At 48.4% G+C, this 17,105-nt stretch overlaps 1 protein-coding gene across 6 annotated transcripts; it reads right to left on the reverse strand.

Annotated features, from left to right (window-relative positions):
* Positions 1-955: 955 nt before the first annotated feature.
* On the reverse strand, positions 956-13,522 carry TFE3 (transcription factor binding to IGHM enhancer 3). Of its 6 annotated transcripts, none has more exons than XM_036017100.1 (11): positions 13,115-13,224; positions 10,753-10,866; positions 10,437-10,627; positions 9,503-9,806; positions 8,659-8,904; positions 8,278-8,382; positions 6,703-6,820; positions 6,236-6,292; positions 5,984-6,059; positions 4,409-4,556; positions 956-3,927 (listed from the first exon to the last, which is right to left on the reverse strand). In XM_036017100.1, the coding sequence occupies exons 3-11, from the start codon at positions 10,598-10,600 to the stop codon at positions 3,484-3,486; spliced, it is 1,662 nt and encodes a 553-aa protein (XP_035872993.1). In that variant the 5' UTR covers positions 10,601-10,627; positions 10,753-10,866; positions 13,115-13,224; the 3' UTR covers positions 956-3,483. The 6 variants fall into 6 exon arrangements, with proteins under 6 accessions (XP_035872993.1, XP_035872992.1, XP_028378231.1 ...); XM_036017099.1 differs by having other exon boundaries at positions 10,753-10,909; positions 13,132-13,221; XM_028522430.2 differs by lacking the exon at positions 10,437-10,627 and having other exon boundaries at positions 10,753-10,909; positions 13,132-13,522.
* Between the last annotated feature and the right edge of the window lie 3,583 nt (positions 13,523-17,105).

Raw genomic sequence — 17,105 nt, forward strand, 5'->3', positions numbered from 1 at the left:
TTACTTGAAATCCTTACATAAGGGAGTTAACCCAACTCTAGCATTTATTTATTCAATCATATCACTTATTTATATATCATGGAATCATGGATATTTATTGTTTGGACTATAATGCAGTACTATCATTTTTTTGGTTGCTCAAGTTGTCCCAGCTTTGGCCATCAGGAGCTTTCAGGTTGGCTCCTGTATCCTCACAACATGCTCCTATCTTTTTTTTTGGGGGGGGGGGTACTTACTTACTTTCTGGCACTAAACAATGATCCAGGCTCAACTTGAATTTCCTTACCCTGGCCTTAAAATCAGCCACTTCTCCAAGGAGCCTTGGTTCCTTTTATTAGAGAATAGCATTTAGAAACCAAGATATGGGTACTAGGTGTATTCATTGTTTCTGGAATCACAATGTTTAGGTCTCCTCAGTGGACAGCCTGAGAAACTGTGAGAGACCAAGAGGATATAACAGCTAAATGCAGTGTGGAATCTGTGGTAAGGTACTTCCAAGATAGTCTCTCAATGTGCCCTGCCTAATATGCACAGTCTTTTGTAGTTTCCTTTCCCTTCAGTTACTTGATTCTAACCAAAAGAATGCTTGGACATTCAGGGTAAGGCACTTCCATGATTGGATTACAAGAGATTGTAGCTTCTATTTTGCCAACTTTCTTGCTGGCTTTGATGAAGCAAGTTACCATGCTGTAAGCTGCCTCATGGAAGGAAAGGTACAAGTGGCAAGGACTGAGGAGCCTCAGGCTGACAGCCAGGAAGGAACCGTGGCCCTACAATTCAACAGGCTGCAGATTAACTGAATCTCCTTCCCCAGTTCCACTTTGAGATGAGTCCTTAATTCTGCTCATCTTCCTTGATTGCACCCTGGTCAGAGCCTCTGGAGTAAAGGACCCAGCTAAACCAGCCTTGATTCCTGACCCATGAAAACTGGGAGATAATGAACGCATTGTTTTTAAGCCACTAAGATTGTGGTAATTTATTACACAGAAATAGATGACAAACAGAGTATCCTTACTCAAATCCTAGAACAGAAAAAAAAAATTTGTGGAAAAACCAGTGAAATCCAAAGTCTTAAATTGACTTTCTGTACTATGGCAATGTTAATCCCTTTGCATGGATAATGCAGCATGGTTATGTAAGATGTTAACATTAGGGGTAGCTGGGTGATGGGATATGGAAACTTCCTCTAATGTCCTTACAACTCTTCTGTAAACCTAAAATTATTTCAGAATAGAATCTTCAATAACACTTCTGGGTATTTCACGTTTTTATAAAGTAAAGAGAATATAGCAAGTTTGAGGAGAAAAAAAAATGAAGGTATTACAGAATCACCAGTCTGGTGGTAGATTAACCAGGCTTTAGGAGTCACAGTGTGATGATAAACTAGAAAGTAGTCTGCTCAGTCTTCTGGGGAAGACAAAGGACCAGACCAGATCCCAGTGCTCAGGGGTGGTCTGCTGAGGGGGGGGACACCAGACCAAGCCTGATGCCTGTCTTGGGAGTCAAGTCAGTCTGGTTGAGAAATTCCAGGAATATTTATTCCCAGCCTTAAGATACTTTTGTCTCTTCACCTCTAAAATTCCCCCAAAATGTCAACACCTGTTCCAGAATGGAACTGCTTGCCTGTTCCTGACCTTTATGGTTTGTCTTTGCCTCTTATCTAACCTGTAATGCCTCTACTGCCAGCCAGTAGATATCTTCACACTTCCTTATCAGTTTCAAAAGTGAACTTGCAAGAAAAATCTTTGTCCCCTCTGCCCTCAGTGACATTACTCAAACCAGAGCCCTCACTCACCTAACTTCACCATTTAACTCTTCTTCTATTTACCAGTGGTATATCTTTATATACTTAAATTCTATTCCTTGGTTTCTTTAAACATGAATGGAAATAATTATCAGCACTTTTAGAATACTCCTTAGAACCAATCAGGTGAAGCACCTAACAGAAAGGTGCCTGACAGGCTGTTACAGACTGACTGCTTTCGTGTGCGGGTTGTTTTCCTCCAGCCCTGATTCCTAAATTCTTTCATCCACCCCTCTTAAATATATTTCTTCTGAGAATCTTCCTTCCTCGTGGCCTGCATGAGCCCTGCTCACTGCACAGTCAAAGCAAGGACAGGAGACTCTTTGCCAAAGATAAAAGCGCATGAAACACGCCTAGCATTTATTTAATCACAAACCTACAGACCCCTCAGTACACCCTTCTTGGGGCATTAGCCCTAACAATCCAAAGGTGACAACCTTGTGTATACGTGGTAGGAGGGGTAAGGAGTGTCTGTTGATAACTCTGAAGTGGGAACGATTCCTTCAAATGGAGAGCTGGATGAAGGCCAAAGGTTGGGGGTTACCAACTTCTGAATAGGGGAGTCAGTAAAAAAATCAAGATAAACAAAAGAGGAATACATGATTTTACAACCCTTCCTCTAAGCCTCTGCCTTGCTGGGACAGGCTTTTACTTTTTTCCCAGGCTGGGAAAATCCCCAGAAGTGTCCCTTCCTTCACTGTGTTCCTCTACATGTTGAAACAAAGTAACAGGTGCTGGTTCTGGGAACCTGGACTCAATATCCCCTACTACCCATCACCTCCTCAGATGATCCTTCAAGGAAGGAGGAAGGAGGCATCTCTGCCCAAGGGTAGGGGCCTAACTCACTCCTGATCTAGGTCTGGAATGTCAACCTACAAGATTTCAGGATCTGCCCCCCTTCCCCAAAGGCAAGGTTAGCTCAAAGCCTTGTTCCTAGGTTAAATCACGAGGTTCTCTCTCAGGTTAAGGAAAGGATCCTAAGTACTACTCCTCCCTGCAGTGGAATGCTTGGATAGGATGTTGCTGAAGAATAAGGACTGTGATCTCCACATGGTGGCCTGATCTTATACACTCTTCCATACCTGAAATACTGGCAGCTGGACTCTTCCTATAGGGAAGGTGCATGGCCCGGCTCCTCCATTGCTAGGCCATGACCCAATTTCCCAAATAAAGGGTCTGGCTCTCGTCCTCACTTCTGCTTCTGACCTGGGCAAGGCAGGGACCATGGTAAAGGGGCAAGGTTGGTAAACTCCAGGGTAGGAGTTCCATCATTTTGACTCTTCTTCCTTACAAGCAAGAGTGGCCATTATGAGGGTGGATGATACAGCATTCTGACACATCCTGGTACCAGACCTGGCTAGGGTAGTTCCCAGAGGACAGGAACAGACCTCATCCTGTCTCCTTCCTTCGCCTGGGCAAGGGTGGGTCCCATGGGGTTGGGGCGAGGCTGGGATCTCCAGCAAACAGGCTCTGCTTACAAGGTGCTGGCTGGACCTGAGGGGAAGGGACGAGCATCACCTGGCTCCTCCTCCTTGCCTGTTACAGGGGTGGGGCCTCATCTCTTCCCCCAGAACACTGGGCAGGGCAGTCTCATAGGAGGGCAAGGGAAAGGTAGAACCTCATTTTGACTTATCCTCCTTTCCTGGGTGGGGAAATCCCAGGGGAGGGGTGAGGCCTGATCAGGACTCGTCCTCCATGCTGAAGCTGCTGCGGCGGCTGCTGGCCTTAGAGACAGCGGGAGACACGGAAGAGAGCAGGGGGTCAGAGGCAGCCCGCAGTGGGGACAGGGCGTCCCCTGGCAGTCCCCCCAACACCCCCTCCTCCTCCTCCATCAGAATGTCCGTCAGTCCCAGATGGAAGGGGTCCCCTAGATCCCCCAGATGGTCGCTGGGAAAGTGCAGGTCCAGAAGGGCATCTGAAGGTGGCACTGGGGGCTGCTGATGGGGAGCACCCTGGTCAGGGCCCCCCCCTGCATGAAACGTTGCTACGCCTGGCCTGCCCTCCTCCTCAACGTCCAGCTGCTCTGGCTTGAGGTTGTCAGAGGCTGAAGTTGTGGCCAGGGGGACCAGCCCTGGGCTGGGAGGGACCGGCAGACCATGGATCTGGGCCTGCAGTTCGAGCTCCTGCAAAAAGTATGGGGTAGGTGTGGGATAAGATGGAGTTCAGAGCCCCTCAGAGGCAGAGGAATGTAACAGTTAGGACGAAAGGTTTTCTGGGTTCACATTCAGCCTCTACCACTCACTAGTTGCATAACTTTAGGCAAGATGCTTAAAGTTTTTGAGCTCCAGAGGCCCAATCTGTAAAATGGATATAACAATGGTCCCTGTCTCATAGGGATAATGTGACGATTAACTTAGTAAGTGGAGATAAGGTCTTGTCACAGTGCATGGCACAAGATAAACGCAATGCACACTAGCCAATATTCATTATTATTCTTTTTAATAATGTTATGATTACTACTTATCACCATTATCATGATGATGGGAGTTGGGAAGCCCCGGGATCCCCCATTTATGTCACAAGGGGAAATTCTGGTCTGTTCTTCCTCTGCCTCTGCCTTCAGGAAGCCCCCCTCACCCTTGCCACCACCTCCTCCTTCCAGACCTGAATTCGGAGCTGCAGGCTGCGGTTGGCTTGCTCCAGAGATCGCTGCCGGCTCTCCAGGTCTTTGGAGCGCTGCTGCTCTTTCTGCAACTTGCGGATATAATCCACAGAGGCTTTGAGGATGGTGCCCTTGTTCCAGCGCATCTCCCTATGGGGTCGAGGGGGAGGAAAAAATGGAGTGATGCATTTGGAGTCTCTCAGGATCTGGGGGTGTCGTGCCAGGTAAATGGAGTACCCCACCCCATGCCTAGATCCTGAGGTAGGGCTACATCAAGGGTATGGAATGCTCACCTGCCTGGAACCTTCCAAACCAGGAAGCCCTTTCTGACCTGACTCTTTACTACTTATTCCTCTCACCTCTGATTCTGATTCATCTCACTATGGCAACACTGGCTTCTCAATGCTCCCAAGACATGGAAAGCCATTTCCACTTTGGGGTTATCAGCCCAGCTATACCCTCCACCTTGAACACTCTTCCCCTGGAACACATAGCTCCTGCCTCCTCCTCTTATGTTGCTTTGTCCACTGAGCAACATAATGTTGCTGTTATGTTGTTTATTCCAATGTTGCTTTGTCCACTGAGGCCTGTTCTGTTCCCCACCCTCTCCTCACCCCAAATTGTAACCCTCCCCAATCCAATGTTCCCTCATCATATTCCTTTTTTAAAAACTTTACTCATTTTTAAAGAGAGAGAAAGAGAGGGAGAAAGGGAGAGAAACATCAATGTGTGAGAGAAACGCTGATCTGTTACCTCTCACATGCCCCCAACTGGGGACCTGGCCCACAACCCAGGCATGTGCCCTGACTGGGAATCAAACCAGCAACCTATTGGTTTGCAGGCTGGTGCTCAATCCCCAGGGCCATACCAGCCAGGGCTCCCTGGTTTTTTTTTTTGTTTGTTTGTTTTTTAAATTTTAGAGAAAGAAGAACAGAGGAAGAAAGAGAGGGGGAGAAATATTGATGTGCGAGAGAAACATTGATCGGCTGCCTTCCATACATGTTCCAACCAGGGATCAAACCCGCAACCCAGGCATGTGCCCTGACCAGTGAATCAAACCAGTGACCTTCCAGTTTGTGGGGCAATGCCCAACCAACTGAGCCACACCGGCCAGGGCTCTTCCTCCCATTATAATTGCAGGGATTTTACTTATGTATCATATTTGCAGTCTGTCTGCCCCCACTAAAATATCAGTTCCATGAGGTCAGGGAATTTTGTCTGTTTCATTCCCTCTGGTTGCCTCAGGGCCTAGCACAGTACCTGGCACAAAGTAGAAGCTCGTTGTTTCATGAACAAATAAAGGAAGCACAAAATAAACAGAAAACGAAGTGCCTATGTCGTACAGTGACTTGATGAGGCACATGGACCATAATGTCATGAACCTAAAATTTTAGGTGGGGACATGGTGAGGTGGAATAACCCTGGTTCAGGGTGAGGAAAGCTGGGTGGGAAAGGGCCAGAGGAGCAGAACCACTGGGTGCTTCCCACCCAGGATAGGCACCCCCTGGAAATGATTCTAGGAGATTGTGGCCTCCACCCCACCTTCTGCCAGCCTGGGGCTCCCAGCCAAGACTCACGGGTCACTGGACTTGGGGATGAGGGTGCCCAGCTCCTTGATCCTGTCGTTAATGTTGAATCGCCTGCGACGTTCAACTTTGGAGAAAGGAGAGATAAAAGAGTGGGAAAGAATCGTCAATAGGCTAAGTAGGGAAGAGGAGAAATTGGGACATTGGGAAACTGTGGCAGGGAAAGGCCCCCCAAGGCAGGAGGGGGCAGAGAGTGAGGAAGGGCTGCAGAGAATGCCAGCAAGGGCACGTGCTCTCACTCACTTAGGTTGTGATTGTCCTTCTTCTGCCGTTCCTTCAAAAGGGCCTTGGCCTCTGTTTCTGGAAGAGTGAAAATAGTCAGGTCCTTCTGGACAAGATGGAGGGCAGCATGTGCTGCTGAGGTAGGCTCAGATGGGCACAGGCAGAGGATGTGACTTTTGAAAAAATGCCACTCTTGTGGGGGAGGGGGGTAGAGGTAGAAGAGGGCATAAGGGGGATACATGGAAATGGAAAAAATATAATAAAAGTAAATAAATTTTTTAAATGCTACTTTTTGTTATTTTTCAAGAAGCCACGGTGATAGACCATTTGTTAAACCCAAGACAAGAGTCAGTGGAGTGAGAGCAGGACCATGGGCCATGTGGACAAAGACGGCAAAGAGTCCTTTGTTTCCGTCTGCTTAAATCCCTTTTCCCAAAACCAGGCCCACCCCCAGACCTGGTGGACATGGGGCTAACCCTGGCCCTTACCGGAGATCTCCCGTTTGATGTTGGGCAGCTCAGCTGGGCAGGAGTTGCTGACAGTGATGGTAGATGTGGCCACACCCTGACTACTGTACACATCAAGCAGATTCCCTGACACAGGCAGCTGGGGGCAGGCACGGCAGAGAAAGGATGATTGGCAACAGACCACAAGCTTGGCCTCATCTCAGAACCAGGCTCCCTATCCTCCACACATCCCCCAAAACAGGCCCTCTAATGCAAGGAGAGGCTGACCCGTACAGGAACCCTTCCTCCTCCTTTAAGGGAAATTCACATAGTAACTGAATAAGGGAGAACAGGCTAAAGTGGATCTACCCTGCTTTGCTGGGGACAGAGTCCGCCCAGCCTGTTCATCATGCTCCTGCAGACCCTTAAATCCCTCCGTGAGCTCTGAGGCCCCTCTCCCAAATTCTGGAGCTAACTTGGAGAAGAAATGCTGCAAAACCACCCTTTCAAGGTCTTTGTGGGCTCTGCTAGAACATTTCAGTCCATTAGCAACCCCCCCCCGGCCCCCATCCCAGCACAACATTCCAATTTGGCATTCCTGGAACACTCCAACCCAATCTTTTCAGACTTTGGGAAATGGTCATGGCAATGTTCTACCCGAAATCTGGCCTTATGGAGAGTTCCAGCCCAATCTCCAGTCTTTGGCTGTGACTGCGCTGCACCACCTTACATACATGGTCTCCAGCTGCCATGCACCAAGGTCCTAACTCTAGTATGTTCTTGCATTTTCTGGTCTCCCAGGATTCCTTGTTCAACTACACAACTAGTGCTGCCTTTATGTTTGTCTAGATTGCTTTCTCCCGTTTTCACTCTCCTAAAGATACTCTAGGACAATATACTAATCTGGAAATAATTAGTTCCATCTCTTGATGAGATTTCATCTTTTGAAACTCCCCCCACCAATATGCTGGATCCATCTGAGGCCCCAATGTCTAGCCATGTCCAAATCAATAAAAACTTCTGATAAACTAGTGTCATTTTTATATATGCTTCTATCCTCTTGATAAGTTGGAAAGAAACAAAACTTACAGCTATTTGGAATGCCCCCCAAAAATTATGGGACTCGTGGGAAGTTACCCAATTGTTACAATTTATTGGTACATCCCTTACTCTGGGAAGTTTTTTCCACTCTTTACAGGGCCTCAGCCTCCTTGGCACAGTTCACTGCAAGACACACGGTACATAGAATCACTTCAAGGTCCAACCGTACCATGTTTTGAGACTTCTAGTGTGTTCTATTCTCTTGGTACATTAAAAATGCTAAGAGTCCATTTCCTGGTCTCTTCCACAGTGAGGCTGGAGCACCTTGCTATACCTTAGTATCTCTGTGAAGTCCCCATCCTGTATGTACCAAAATCTACAAGGTCTACCTTTCCATGCAATCCAACACAAGGCCCCAGGACACTGCTATTCCCTGTTATCATCACACAGTCTCCCTCTCTATCTTAATATAACCCAAAGTGACAGTCTCTTATACACACAGTCAGTCCTGGTGCAGTCTCAGCAACACAGGGATGCACTAATTGTGAGAACAACTTTGCCATCCTGGGACCTTACTGTGCTGGGGAGCTGTAGCCCTGCAGTGCCTCCAGGTAGATAGCTGAGCATCTCATCATTGTAACTGGACTCCAGGCTGATGATCTCATCAATGACATCATCAATCTGGGGAAAGAAGTAAATATGAAAAAGGGTTAAAAGAAGTTGGAAGGTGGCCCTGGCTGGTGTGGCTCCGTGGATTGAGTGCCGGCCTGCGAACTGAAGGATGGCTGGTTCAATTCCCAGTCAGGGCACATGCTTGGGTTGTGGGCCACATCCCCAGTGGGGGGGTGCACGAGAAGCAACCACACATTGATGTTTCTCTTCCTCTCTAAAAATAAATAAAATCTTAAAAAAAAAGTTGGAGGGTGGAGCATAGAAAGGTTGCCTGCAGCCACATACCTCCTTCTCTGAGCTGGACCCGATGGTGAGCAGTGCCATAGGGCTGTTGGGGGCGCTGCCTGTGGGGCCAGTAGCATGGGTGGCCTCGGGGGCAGGGAGCGGCTGGGCACTAGCAGCCCCCGGTGGTGGGGTGAGGGCCTGGGAAGCCAGCTTGGGCCCAAGTGTGGTGGACAGGTACTGTTTCACCTGCTGCCTGCGCGCCTGCTGCAGGTGGTAGCGTGTTGGGTTCTCCAGATGAGTCTGCACCTGTGGAATAAGGGGAAGGAGGGACAGGAGGGGACAAGGTAGAACAGGGCTCAGAAGGGTGACTCTGGGAATACTAGGCCCAGAATCTGAGAACCCCAAAATACTGGTAAGTCTCTCCCTGGACCCAAATTCCCTTTCTTGGAAATCCCTCACAGCCCCTAGGATCCACCCATGGAGGGTAGAATCCCTCAGTTTCTGCAGCTCCCTCTGTCACAGTCCCTAAGACTCCACCCCTGTCTCTGTCACCACCTAACACACCCAGGAACTACATATTGCTTTCCAAGACATCCCACTAGCCAAAGAACTCCTAAGGCATCACACATACATGAAGCTTTTCCTACAAAGCCACTGCACAGACCCTAGGGCCCTTGTGGGGCACTTACAACCCTTCATAGTCCACCAAGACATCCTACAGCCCCCAAGAGCCCCTCACAATTCCACAAGAACATCTCAGAAACCCTAAACCAAATGGGACACTAGCACAACCTACTTTCAACAGTACCTAAAGACTTTCCTTAGAGCCCCAGGACGTCACTTAAAAGCCACCAGGACCACTTCCCAGTCATCAGGAGCCCCTCCCAGGGCCTCTGGACCTTACCTTGAGCACCTCCCTGGGCACCTGAGCAGGGGGAGGACGGCCCAATGTGTGGCCCCCAGCAGAAACACCAACCACAGAGATGGCAGGAGAGGCAGGTGCAGGGCTGGGGAAGGGAGAGGCTGCAGCCTGTTCCCGACGCTCACGCCTCTCCTGCTCCTGGGCCTGGGCCCGCATTAGCTGCTGCCGCAGCAAGACCCGCGATGAAGATGAAGATGACATGGTAGGGGTCCGGGAACCCACTGCAGAAGATGATGTAGACAGTGTAGCTGGGGTGGCTGGGGTGGCCTGCAGTGATATTGGGAGGCTGTGGAATGAGAAATATGGTGCCACAGGTAAACTAAAAGTCTAGTCCCAAACCTAAGGAGTCACAGGGTGATGAAGTAATCACAGGAACCAGGCCTGGTAGCAACCCTCAGAGGTCAGTCTGGTGGGGGAATTTTAGCCCTCAGTCCTTATGGTGAAGCCTGGATTTGGGTCTGTTCATACATTGAGCAGAGATGCCACTGCTTGGCTCTAGCAGAGGGCCTTTATCCTATTTAAAGGAGAGTGGAAGGAAGCAGAATTGAGGCTGTGGCAGTAGACGTGGATACAGAGGGCTGTTATGCTCAATTTGGGGCTGGAGATGCTCCCTCAGCTCCTGGAGGGTTGGCACCAGGTTACAACGTAATAGCAGGCCCTTCTTCCTCCCCTGCCTGGGCCTCTAGTCCCAGGACTAGTCAGTCTTGAAAATCTCAGAAATTTCACAATCCTCTCTTCCTGCCCCTCTTCCAGGTCCCCTCCCCTCTCTTAGAGCCGAGGCCCATGACTCAGCACATTTAGACTTCCCCAGCTTGGGGAAAGAAGGGACTCGCAGGGGTTCCTCAAGGGCCTGGGGTGGGTAAGTTTGTTGAGTGGGGGAGGGGTGAGCAGGGGTTGCGGGTATGGCTCCGCCTACCTGGGCAAAGAGCTACAGCAGGCCATGCCCTGCTTTTGGGCTCTCCAGGGACGCTGCAGGCCGTATTTGTGAATGAATGGGTGTGCAGGTGGGGTTGGGGCAGGCAGCTGAGGTCTAGATGGAGATACTATAATCCTAGTTTGGCTACCTGCTTTCATGTGCATGCTTTTTCTGGCCCCTTATTTTACTATCTGGAAAATAAAAGCTTGTGGAGAGAATGGATTGGGCTGGCACTGAGGGCCTCTACCCACCAACAAGGAGTGGAGGGGCCTGAGGAATAGGGAAGGGAGTTGGAGGGGAATCAGAGGAGACATACCTTGAGCGTACTGGTAAGGGCTGGCTTTTGAGTTCGTAAAAACTGTCAGGATCAAGGACGTTTTCTAACTCAATGTCAGCAACAATCCCGGATTCCGGAAGCAAAGAGTTCAGGCTGAGGGTGAGGGGTAGGGGTGGTTGTTATTGTAGGAAGACCTCTGCCCCTCCGAGAGAGAGAGAGAGAGAGAGAGAGAGAGAGAGAGAGAGAGAGAGAGAGAGAGGAGGGAAACAATTATCTCTAATATTCAGCCACTCCACTGGTTACCACCACCATTAATTCCCAAGTCTTCTCTCCTCCCCCACCCCCTCTCCATTCTCTTTTGCTGTGTTACCCATAGTCCTTTAGGATTCAAAATAATAAAAGTGCCTGGATCCCAACACCTTGCTCTAACACTCACGTGTAACCACAACCTGGGTGTGAGGAAAATGGAAATGAAGAATTTAGGAATGACAGATTCATTTTGCAAGCTTCCTGACTTTGCATTTAGAGTTCTCCCACCCCCACACCCCCTACTGTTTTCCTGGCAGCTGAATGTGAGCCCACGTTTGTCCACACACATGCAGCACAGTGAGGGCATCCCTTCGGTATAGCAGTCCATTGTAGCACAAACTGAAGCATCACAAAGAGAACTAGGGTCAAAGATTCACTTTATGGAAGGATCCACCACTTTGCAAATGAGTTTCCCCACCCCAGTCAGAGTTCATGGGATGCCAACACATACACAAATACAAAACGGGAATATCAAAGGCAACCCTCAGTTCAACAATCTGGATTTACAAGAGGAAGAATTTGGGTGGAAGATTCACTTTATGCAAGCTTTCTTTTCTTGGCCAGATGAGCCTGCCCACAGCTCTCCTGGTTTTTTTGGATAGATCAAAATGCACATGCTTCTAATACCAACACCCACCAACACACAAAAAGCAGCCATGTACACCCCTCGCTTTCAACTATTCCCACTACTGTGATGATCTAGGTTGTTATAAAGGCATTAGAAGATGGTGAATCTATATACAAAAAGGCTCCTGCTCAGCCCTCGATGCTGGGAGCAAGACCCTAGTGTGCGGGGGGACATCGACATGCACACAGATGGATATGCATCCTTGAATTTAGTCAAATATTTAGAATCCTGAGACTGTGGGTGATTACACTTGACAAGGATTCTCTCCCCTCCCAAAGGATCTGTCTTCCCTCCTTTCTTCATCCTCAGACAGGGCCCTAAAACCACCCAGGAAGTTGGGAAGAGGAAGGCAAATGATCCCCTGAGCTCAGCACAATTCCGAGCACAAAGTAGGCAAAGCCCCTTCCCATGCTTACACATCCATTGAACAGAACTTAGGAGAAAAGGGGGCTGGGCGTCCAAGGCCACTGATGGCAGTGAGGATTAAGAGATCAGATAGGACCCACCCAGATAGGGATGGGGCAATTGGTGTTCATTCCAGCTCTGGGGACAGATTCAAGATTATCCCCAAGGATGTGATAAAAACAACGTGTGTGTGTGTGTGTGTGTGTGTGTGTGTGTGTGTGTAGGGGGTGAGATTCGGGCAGGTAGCAACAGTAACAAGACGGTGCTCTGGGTTCCCAAATAAAGTCTGAGGCCTTCTCTGAGCTAAGATGAAGCACCAACTCCATCACCTCTGCCTAGCAGTCGCCCATTTAAACCCCAATCGTCAAGTGGGGGTGAGAGTGTGGGGGTGCTTTTCACTATTTCACTATCCCTGATAAGATTGAGCTAGGTGGACAGGGATGGGTGAAGAGATTATTCTTGTCAAGTCTTGATTAATATTGCTTCTCTTGCTTACACACACTTGCAAGGCTGGTCCCACGGAGCATATCTGAGATACCCCCGAATCCCTCCAGATTAATATTATCCCCCAAAACAGCCTCCAGCAACCAGCTACTGGAAATCACCAAGCTCCCAACATAGCACCTCTGTCCTGCAAAACCCCTTCTCTGACACAGAAAAAGTCCCTTACAATCAGTGCCTCATTTAGAGAGTGCCCCCTCAACTTCATCTCCCTCATGTCTGACTCAAGGACCCCAAATTACGCTTCTAATTAGAGTCTCAGTGCCCTAAATTCAACTACCCTAGACCAGTTTCTGGACACAACGGAATACATCCCTTTAGACCCAGTGAAGACACCCCCACACCCAAAATGAACCAGGCCTCCCTTAATGCACTTCCACGACTGCTTTAACCCTCAGTCCATGTAGGCCACCGCCGGATTCCTTACGTGCTCCCGGTGCTCCCCGAAGACGGGTACCCCGACGTCCTCCAAGCCCAGGCCGAAACCCTCTAATCCCAGCCCCGGCCCCCCGCTGCACCCAAATCAGGATCCTGCGCGCCCCAGTCAAGACTACTGACCCCAAGCGGCCCCGCACCTGAGCAGCTGGGCTGAGTCCGCCGGACTGCGCTCCTCCAATAACACGAACACCGCTCGAGGACCCTCCGCGCTAGCCTCTACACTGTCCCGGGCTGGCTCGGCTGCATGAGACATGACGCCCGGCCCCGGGCGAGCCCTGCCAGGCCGGTCGGGCTTCAGCCCGAGCCCCCCAACAAAATAAGAGTACCCCTCCCCCTGCTCGCCACCGCCTCCTCCGCTAAACCACGGAGCAAGCTCTGCGCGGGCGGGCAGCGTCGGGAAGATGGGATGGGCTGTGAGTCATCCTCCGCCCCGAACGGACCTACACCCCCCTCCTCCGCCCAGAACCTAACCCTGGACGACCGCCCTCCTCCTGCTCGTCCCCTTCCTCCTCCTCCCAGGGCTGGGGAAACTCCACAGGAAGTGACCGCATGTAGGATAGACTGCTCGCCGGGCTCCGCCCTCTAAGTGAGGCGGCCAATTGTCAAGGGCTTGTTCAAGACTCGGCTCTAAACGACGCCACGACGCGGAGGGAAAACTAGCTTAGCTAGCACTCATTCAGGGAAGGGGGTACCTAGGCCACGCTCAGAGATGAAGGCGAATCATTGAGAGGTAATTTAATGAAGCCACGCCTCCTCGTCACAAAGTACCCCTCTGCGAGACTTTAAACCGCTCCTTGGGTCCTCTGCGCCTGCGCGCCGACAGCCAGTCGGCGCTCGGGTTTTCAGGCCACGTTTCTATCTACGGAACCGGGCCCCTTTTCGGCCAATATTCCTAGACTGCGCTCCACCCTCAATCTAAGTAGGTATATTTTCCTGGAGATGTGCACCAGAAACCCTGCCCTTTCTGTACCCACAGTCCAGCCACGCAACCCGTCTTCCTGGGAGCGCTCCTCTTACTCTACGTCATCTGGAGCCGTTGTTGTACTAGGTCATTGTGCTACACAGTAGGTGCTTAATAAATCCTTGACAGATGAATGAATGAATAGGAGGATGGAAATGAGATCTGATCCTTTAGGTCAATAACTTCTGGAATCATAAAGACCAGGGTGTGGATATGGGTAAGGGACTTCACTCTGAGCCTCAGCTTTCCTGACCTGTTAAATGGGGGGTCACAGTAACTAGCAGGCAGAATTGTCATAAGGATTCGAGATAATTTATGAAAAGGTTGTTTGGCATACAATAGGATCTCCAAAATTAATTTAATTGTGCACTGATTCAACAAACATTTGTTGAGCTCCTCTGTGTGCTAGATACATGCAAGCCAGCTTGCACAGTGAGTTTCTACCCATACTTTCAAGGGCCTGGTCAGCTCACAGAACACCTGGATCTACAATCTTCCTTTCCTCCTTTCCAATATCCCAACACCCTGCACATCAGTTGGACGTCTAGGAACCTCACTGAGCTCCTATTTGTCTTGCATCTTTTTGTACTGACACTCTTATTTCCCAAGTTGGCTTGGTAAATATGTGCATCCCTAACACACTCACACAAAGCCATTATCCACATGATAAGCACAATTCTCCTACAAATTAATCTTTGAAAAATCAATACATTACCAATAAAAATTCTAAAATGGAACTTGTAGACCTGATGTTAAAACTCCTATAACGCCTTAAATATGTGAGTATGTCTAGCTTTATAAAGACAGTATGTCTTCTTTATAAAAGAAGAAAGAGGAAGATCTTGCTAAATTCAAAATACATTACAAAGCTCTAGTAATTAAAACATTGTGACATGGGAGTAGGACTAGAAAAATAGATCAATGGCACAGAAAAAAAAAAGAATCCAAAAATTGACGTAGGTATTTGTGTGAATCAGTAAATGATAAAAATGATATTTCAAGTCACAGGGAGAGAGATGGACTATTTACTAAAATGGTTTGGAGAGAAATATACTCTTGGGGGGCAGGAGTAGATTCCTAATTTACACAATTCAGAAAAATGAATTCCAAAATGGCTAAAGATCTGAACTTTTTTTTTTAAATCAGAACAAAATGCTTTTGGAGAACACATTTAAGACTTTGGCAAAAAGAAGTCCTTCTTAAACAAGAAACAAGCAAAGCATATAAAGAAAAGTAAAAATAGCTCTGGCTAGTGTGGGTCAGTGGATTGAGTTTGGGCTTGTAAACCAAAGGGTTGCTGGTTCAATTCCCATTTGGGGCACATGCCTGGGTTTTGGGCCAGGCCCCCACTAGGGGGTGCACAGGAGGCAACCCACATTGTTGTTTCTCTCCCTCTCTTTCTCCTTCCCTTCCTCTCTTTAAAAATAAAATAAAATATTTTTTAAAATAAAAATAAGCACCATTAGTTTGTCCATTATTTTTGTACTTTATCTGCCTTGATTCATTTTGATCCCCACAACATACCTCTGAGGAGGGTTATGTTTATGATCCTAATCTATAGATCAGGAAACCAAGGTACAACAAGTTTTCCACTTGCCTTAGGTCACCCCAGTTTATAAAACCTGGGATTGGAACCCAGGCACTCTATACCACCATGCTCTACAATCTTTCCAGTTTGACCACATCAAAATATAAAGTGATAATCTGATGAAAGATACTACAAAGTTAAAAGACTTGCGGCAGCGTGAGAGAGAAAATTTACAGCACTAGACCCCCAGGTTAATTATCCTGTAACACATCCCAATCCTACAAAACCAGCTTCACACACACATCCCAAATATTTCCATAAGTGCTTCCCATCACATATCCTGCCCAATAAGCCCATTCTCCACCTCTCTCAGCCTCTCTCTTTTAATGTCTTCCTCACAACTTCACAACTTTCCTTAAGTTCGCTCTCCTACCCTCTCCCTCCCTCTCTCATGCAGCTGAGGTTTCACTGAGAGCCAACTACAGGGTGGGGTGAATGGGAGATATGGAGGGAAGAAAAAGGACAGTTGGATGGTGAAGTTGGGGATGTTTAGGGATAGATGACAGTGGAGATTGAGGGTGGCTTGGGGTAAGGTTAGGGTCTACTACAGGACAGTTTGCATGCAACTAAATGATCACATTAAGGTCTTCAAGAGGAATAGGGCTGCTAGAGGACAGTTTAAGAGTGCAGATGGCACCCTAGCTGGTGTGGCTCAGTGGATTGAATGCAGGCTTGCGAACCAATGGGTCACTGGTTCAATTCCCAGTCAGGGCACATGCCTGGGTTGTGGGCCAGGTCTCCACTAGGGGGTGTGCAAGAGGCAACTACACATTAATATTTCTCTCCTCTTTCTCCTTTCCTTCCACTCTCTCTAAAAATAAATTTCAAAAATCTTTTTTTTTAAAGGTGTGCAGATGGGCCCTGGCTGGCATGACTCAGTGGATTGAGCACTGGCCTGCAGACTAAAAGGTTGCCGGTTCAATTCCCAGTCAGGGCACATGCCTGGGTTGCAGGCCAGATCCCCAGTTGGGGGCATGCGAGAGGCAACCACACATTGATGTTTCTCTCCCTCTCTTTCTTATGTGGCAGGTGGTAGATATTGGGGGGTAAATTGAGAATAAATTTGGGAGTTGGAAGATGGTTTGGGGTGCATTTGGAAGGACCTTGGGAAGAAAGTGAATGTTTAAAGGCAGAGTTTGGTCTTCTGATGGAGTAGAGCTGTTAACTGTCACAGGATGGTGTGGTAGGCTAAATAATGGCTTCCCCAAAGATGTCCATGCCCATGTCCAAATCCCTTGAACCTATGAATATCACCTTATATGCAAAAAAAAAAAAGGATTACAGGTGTAATTAAATAAAGGATTTTGAGATGGGGAGACTATCTTGGATTATCTGAATGGAATCTAATTGTAATCACAAATTTCTTTATAAAGAGGGAGGCAAAAACAGATTAGACAGAGAAGGAGAAGGCAGTGTGACCATTGAAACAGAGACTGTAGTGATGCAAACACAAGCCAAGGAATGCTGACAGCCACCGAAAGAGAAAGAGGCAACAGAGTCTACCCTAGAGCCTCTGGAGGGAGCATGACCCTGCTGGCAACTTGATTTTGATCTTCTGGCTC

Source organism: Phyllostomus discolor, chromosome X (genome assembly GCF_004126475.2).
Source record: "Phyllostomus discolor isolate MPI-MPIP mPhyDis1 chromosome X, mPhyDis1.pri.v3, whole genome shotgun sequence".
In the NCBI taxonomy this organism is placed as follows: domain Eukaryota; kingdom Metazoa; phylum Chordata; class Mammalia; order Chiroptera; family Phyllostomidae; genus Phyllostomus; species Phyllostomus discolor.

What these genes read in the sequence shown, in the direction of transcription:
- TFE3 (XM_028522429.2), bottom strand. Translation starts at nt 13,247, where the DNA reads ATGTCTCATGCAGCCGAGCCAGCCCGGGACAGTGTAGAGGCTAGCGCG. An exon ending in CATCAAACGGGAGATCTCCG is followed by an intron (nt 6,293 to 6,702) that starts GTAAGGGCCAGG and finishes TCACTCTTCCAG; the next exon opens with AAACAGAGGCCAAGGCCCTT. An exon ending in GCCTGCAGCTCCGAATTCAG is followed by an intron (nt 3,928 to 4,408) that starts GTCTGGAAGGAG and finishes TACTTTTTGCAG; the next exon opens with GAGCTCGAACTGCAGGCCCA.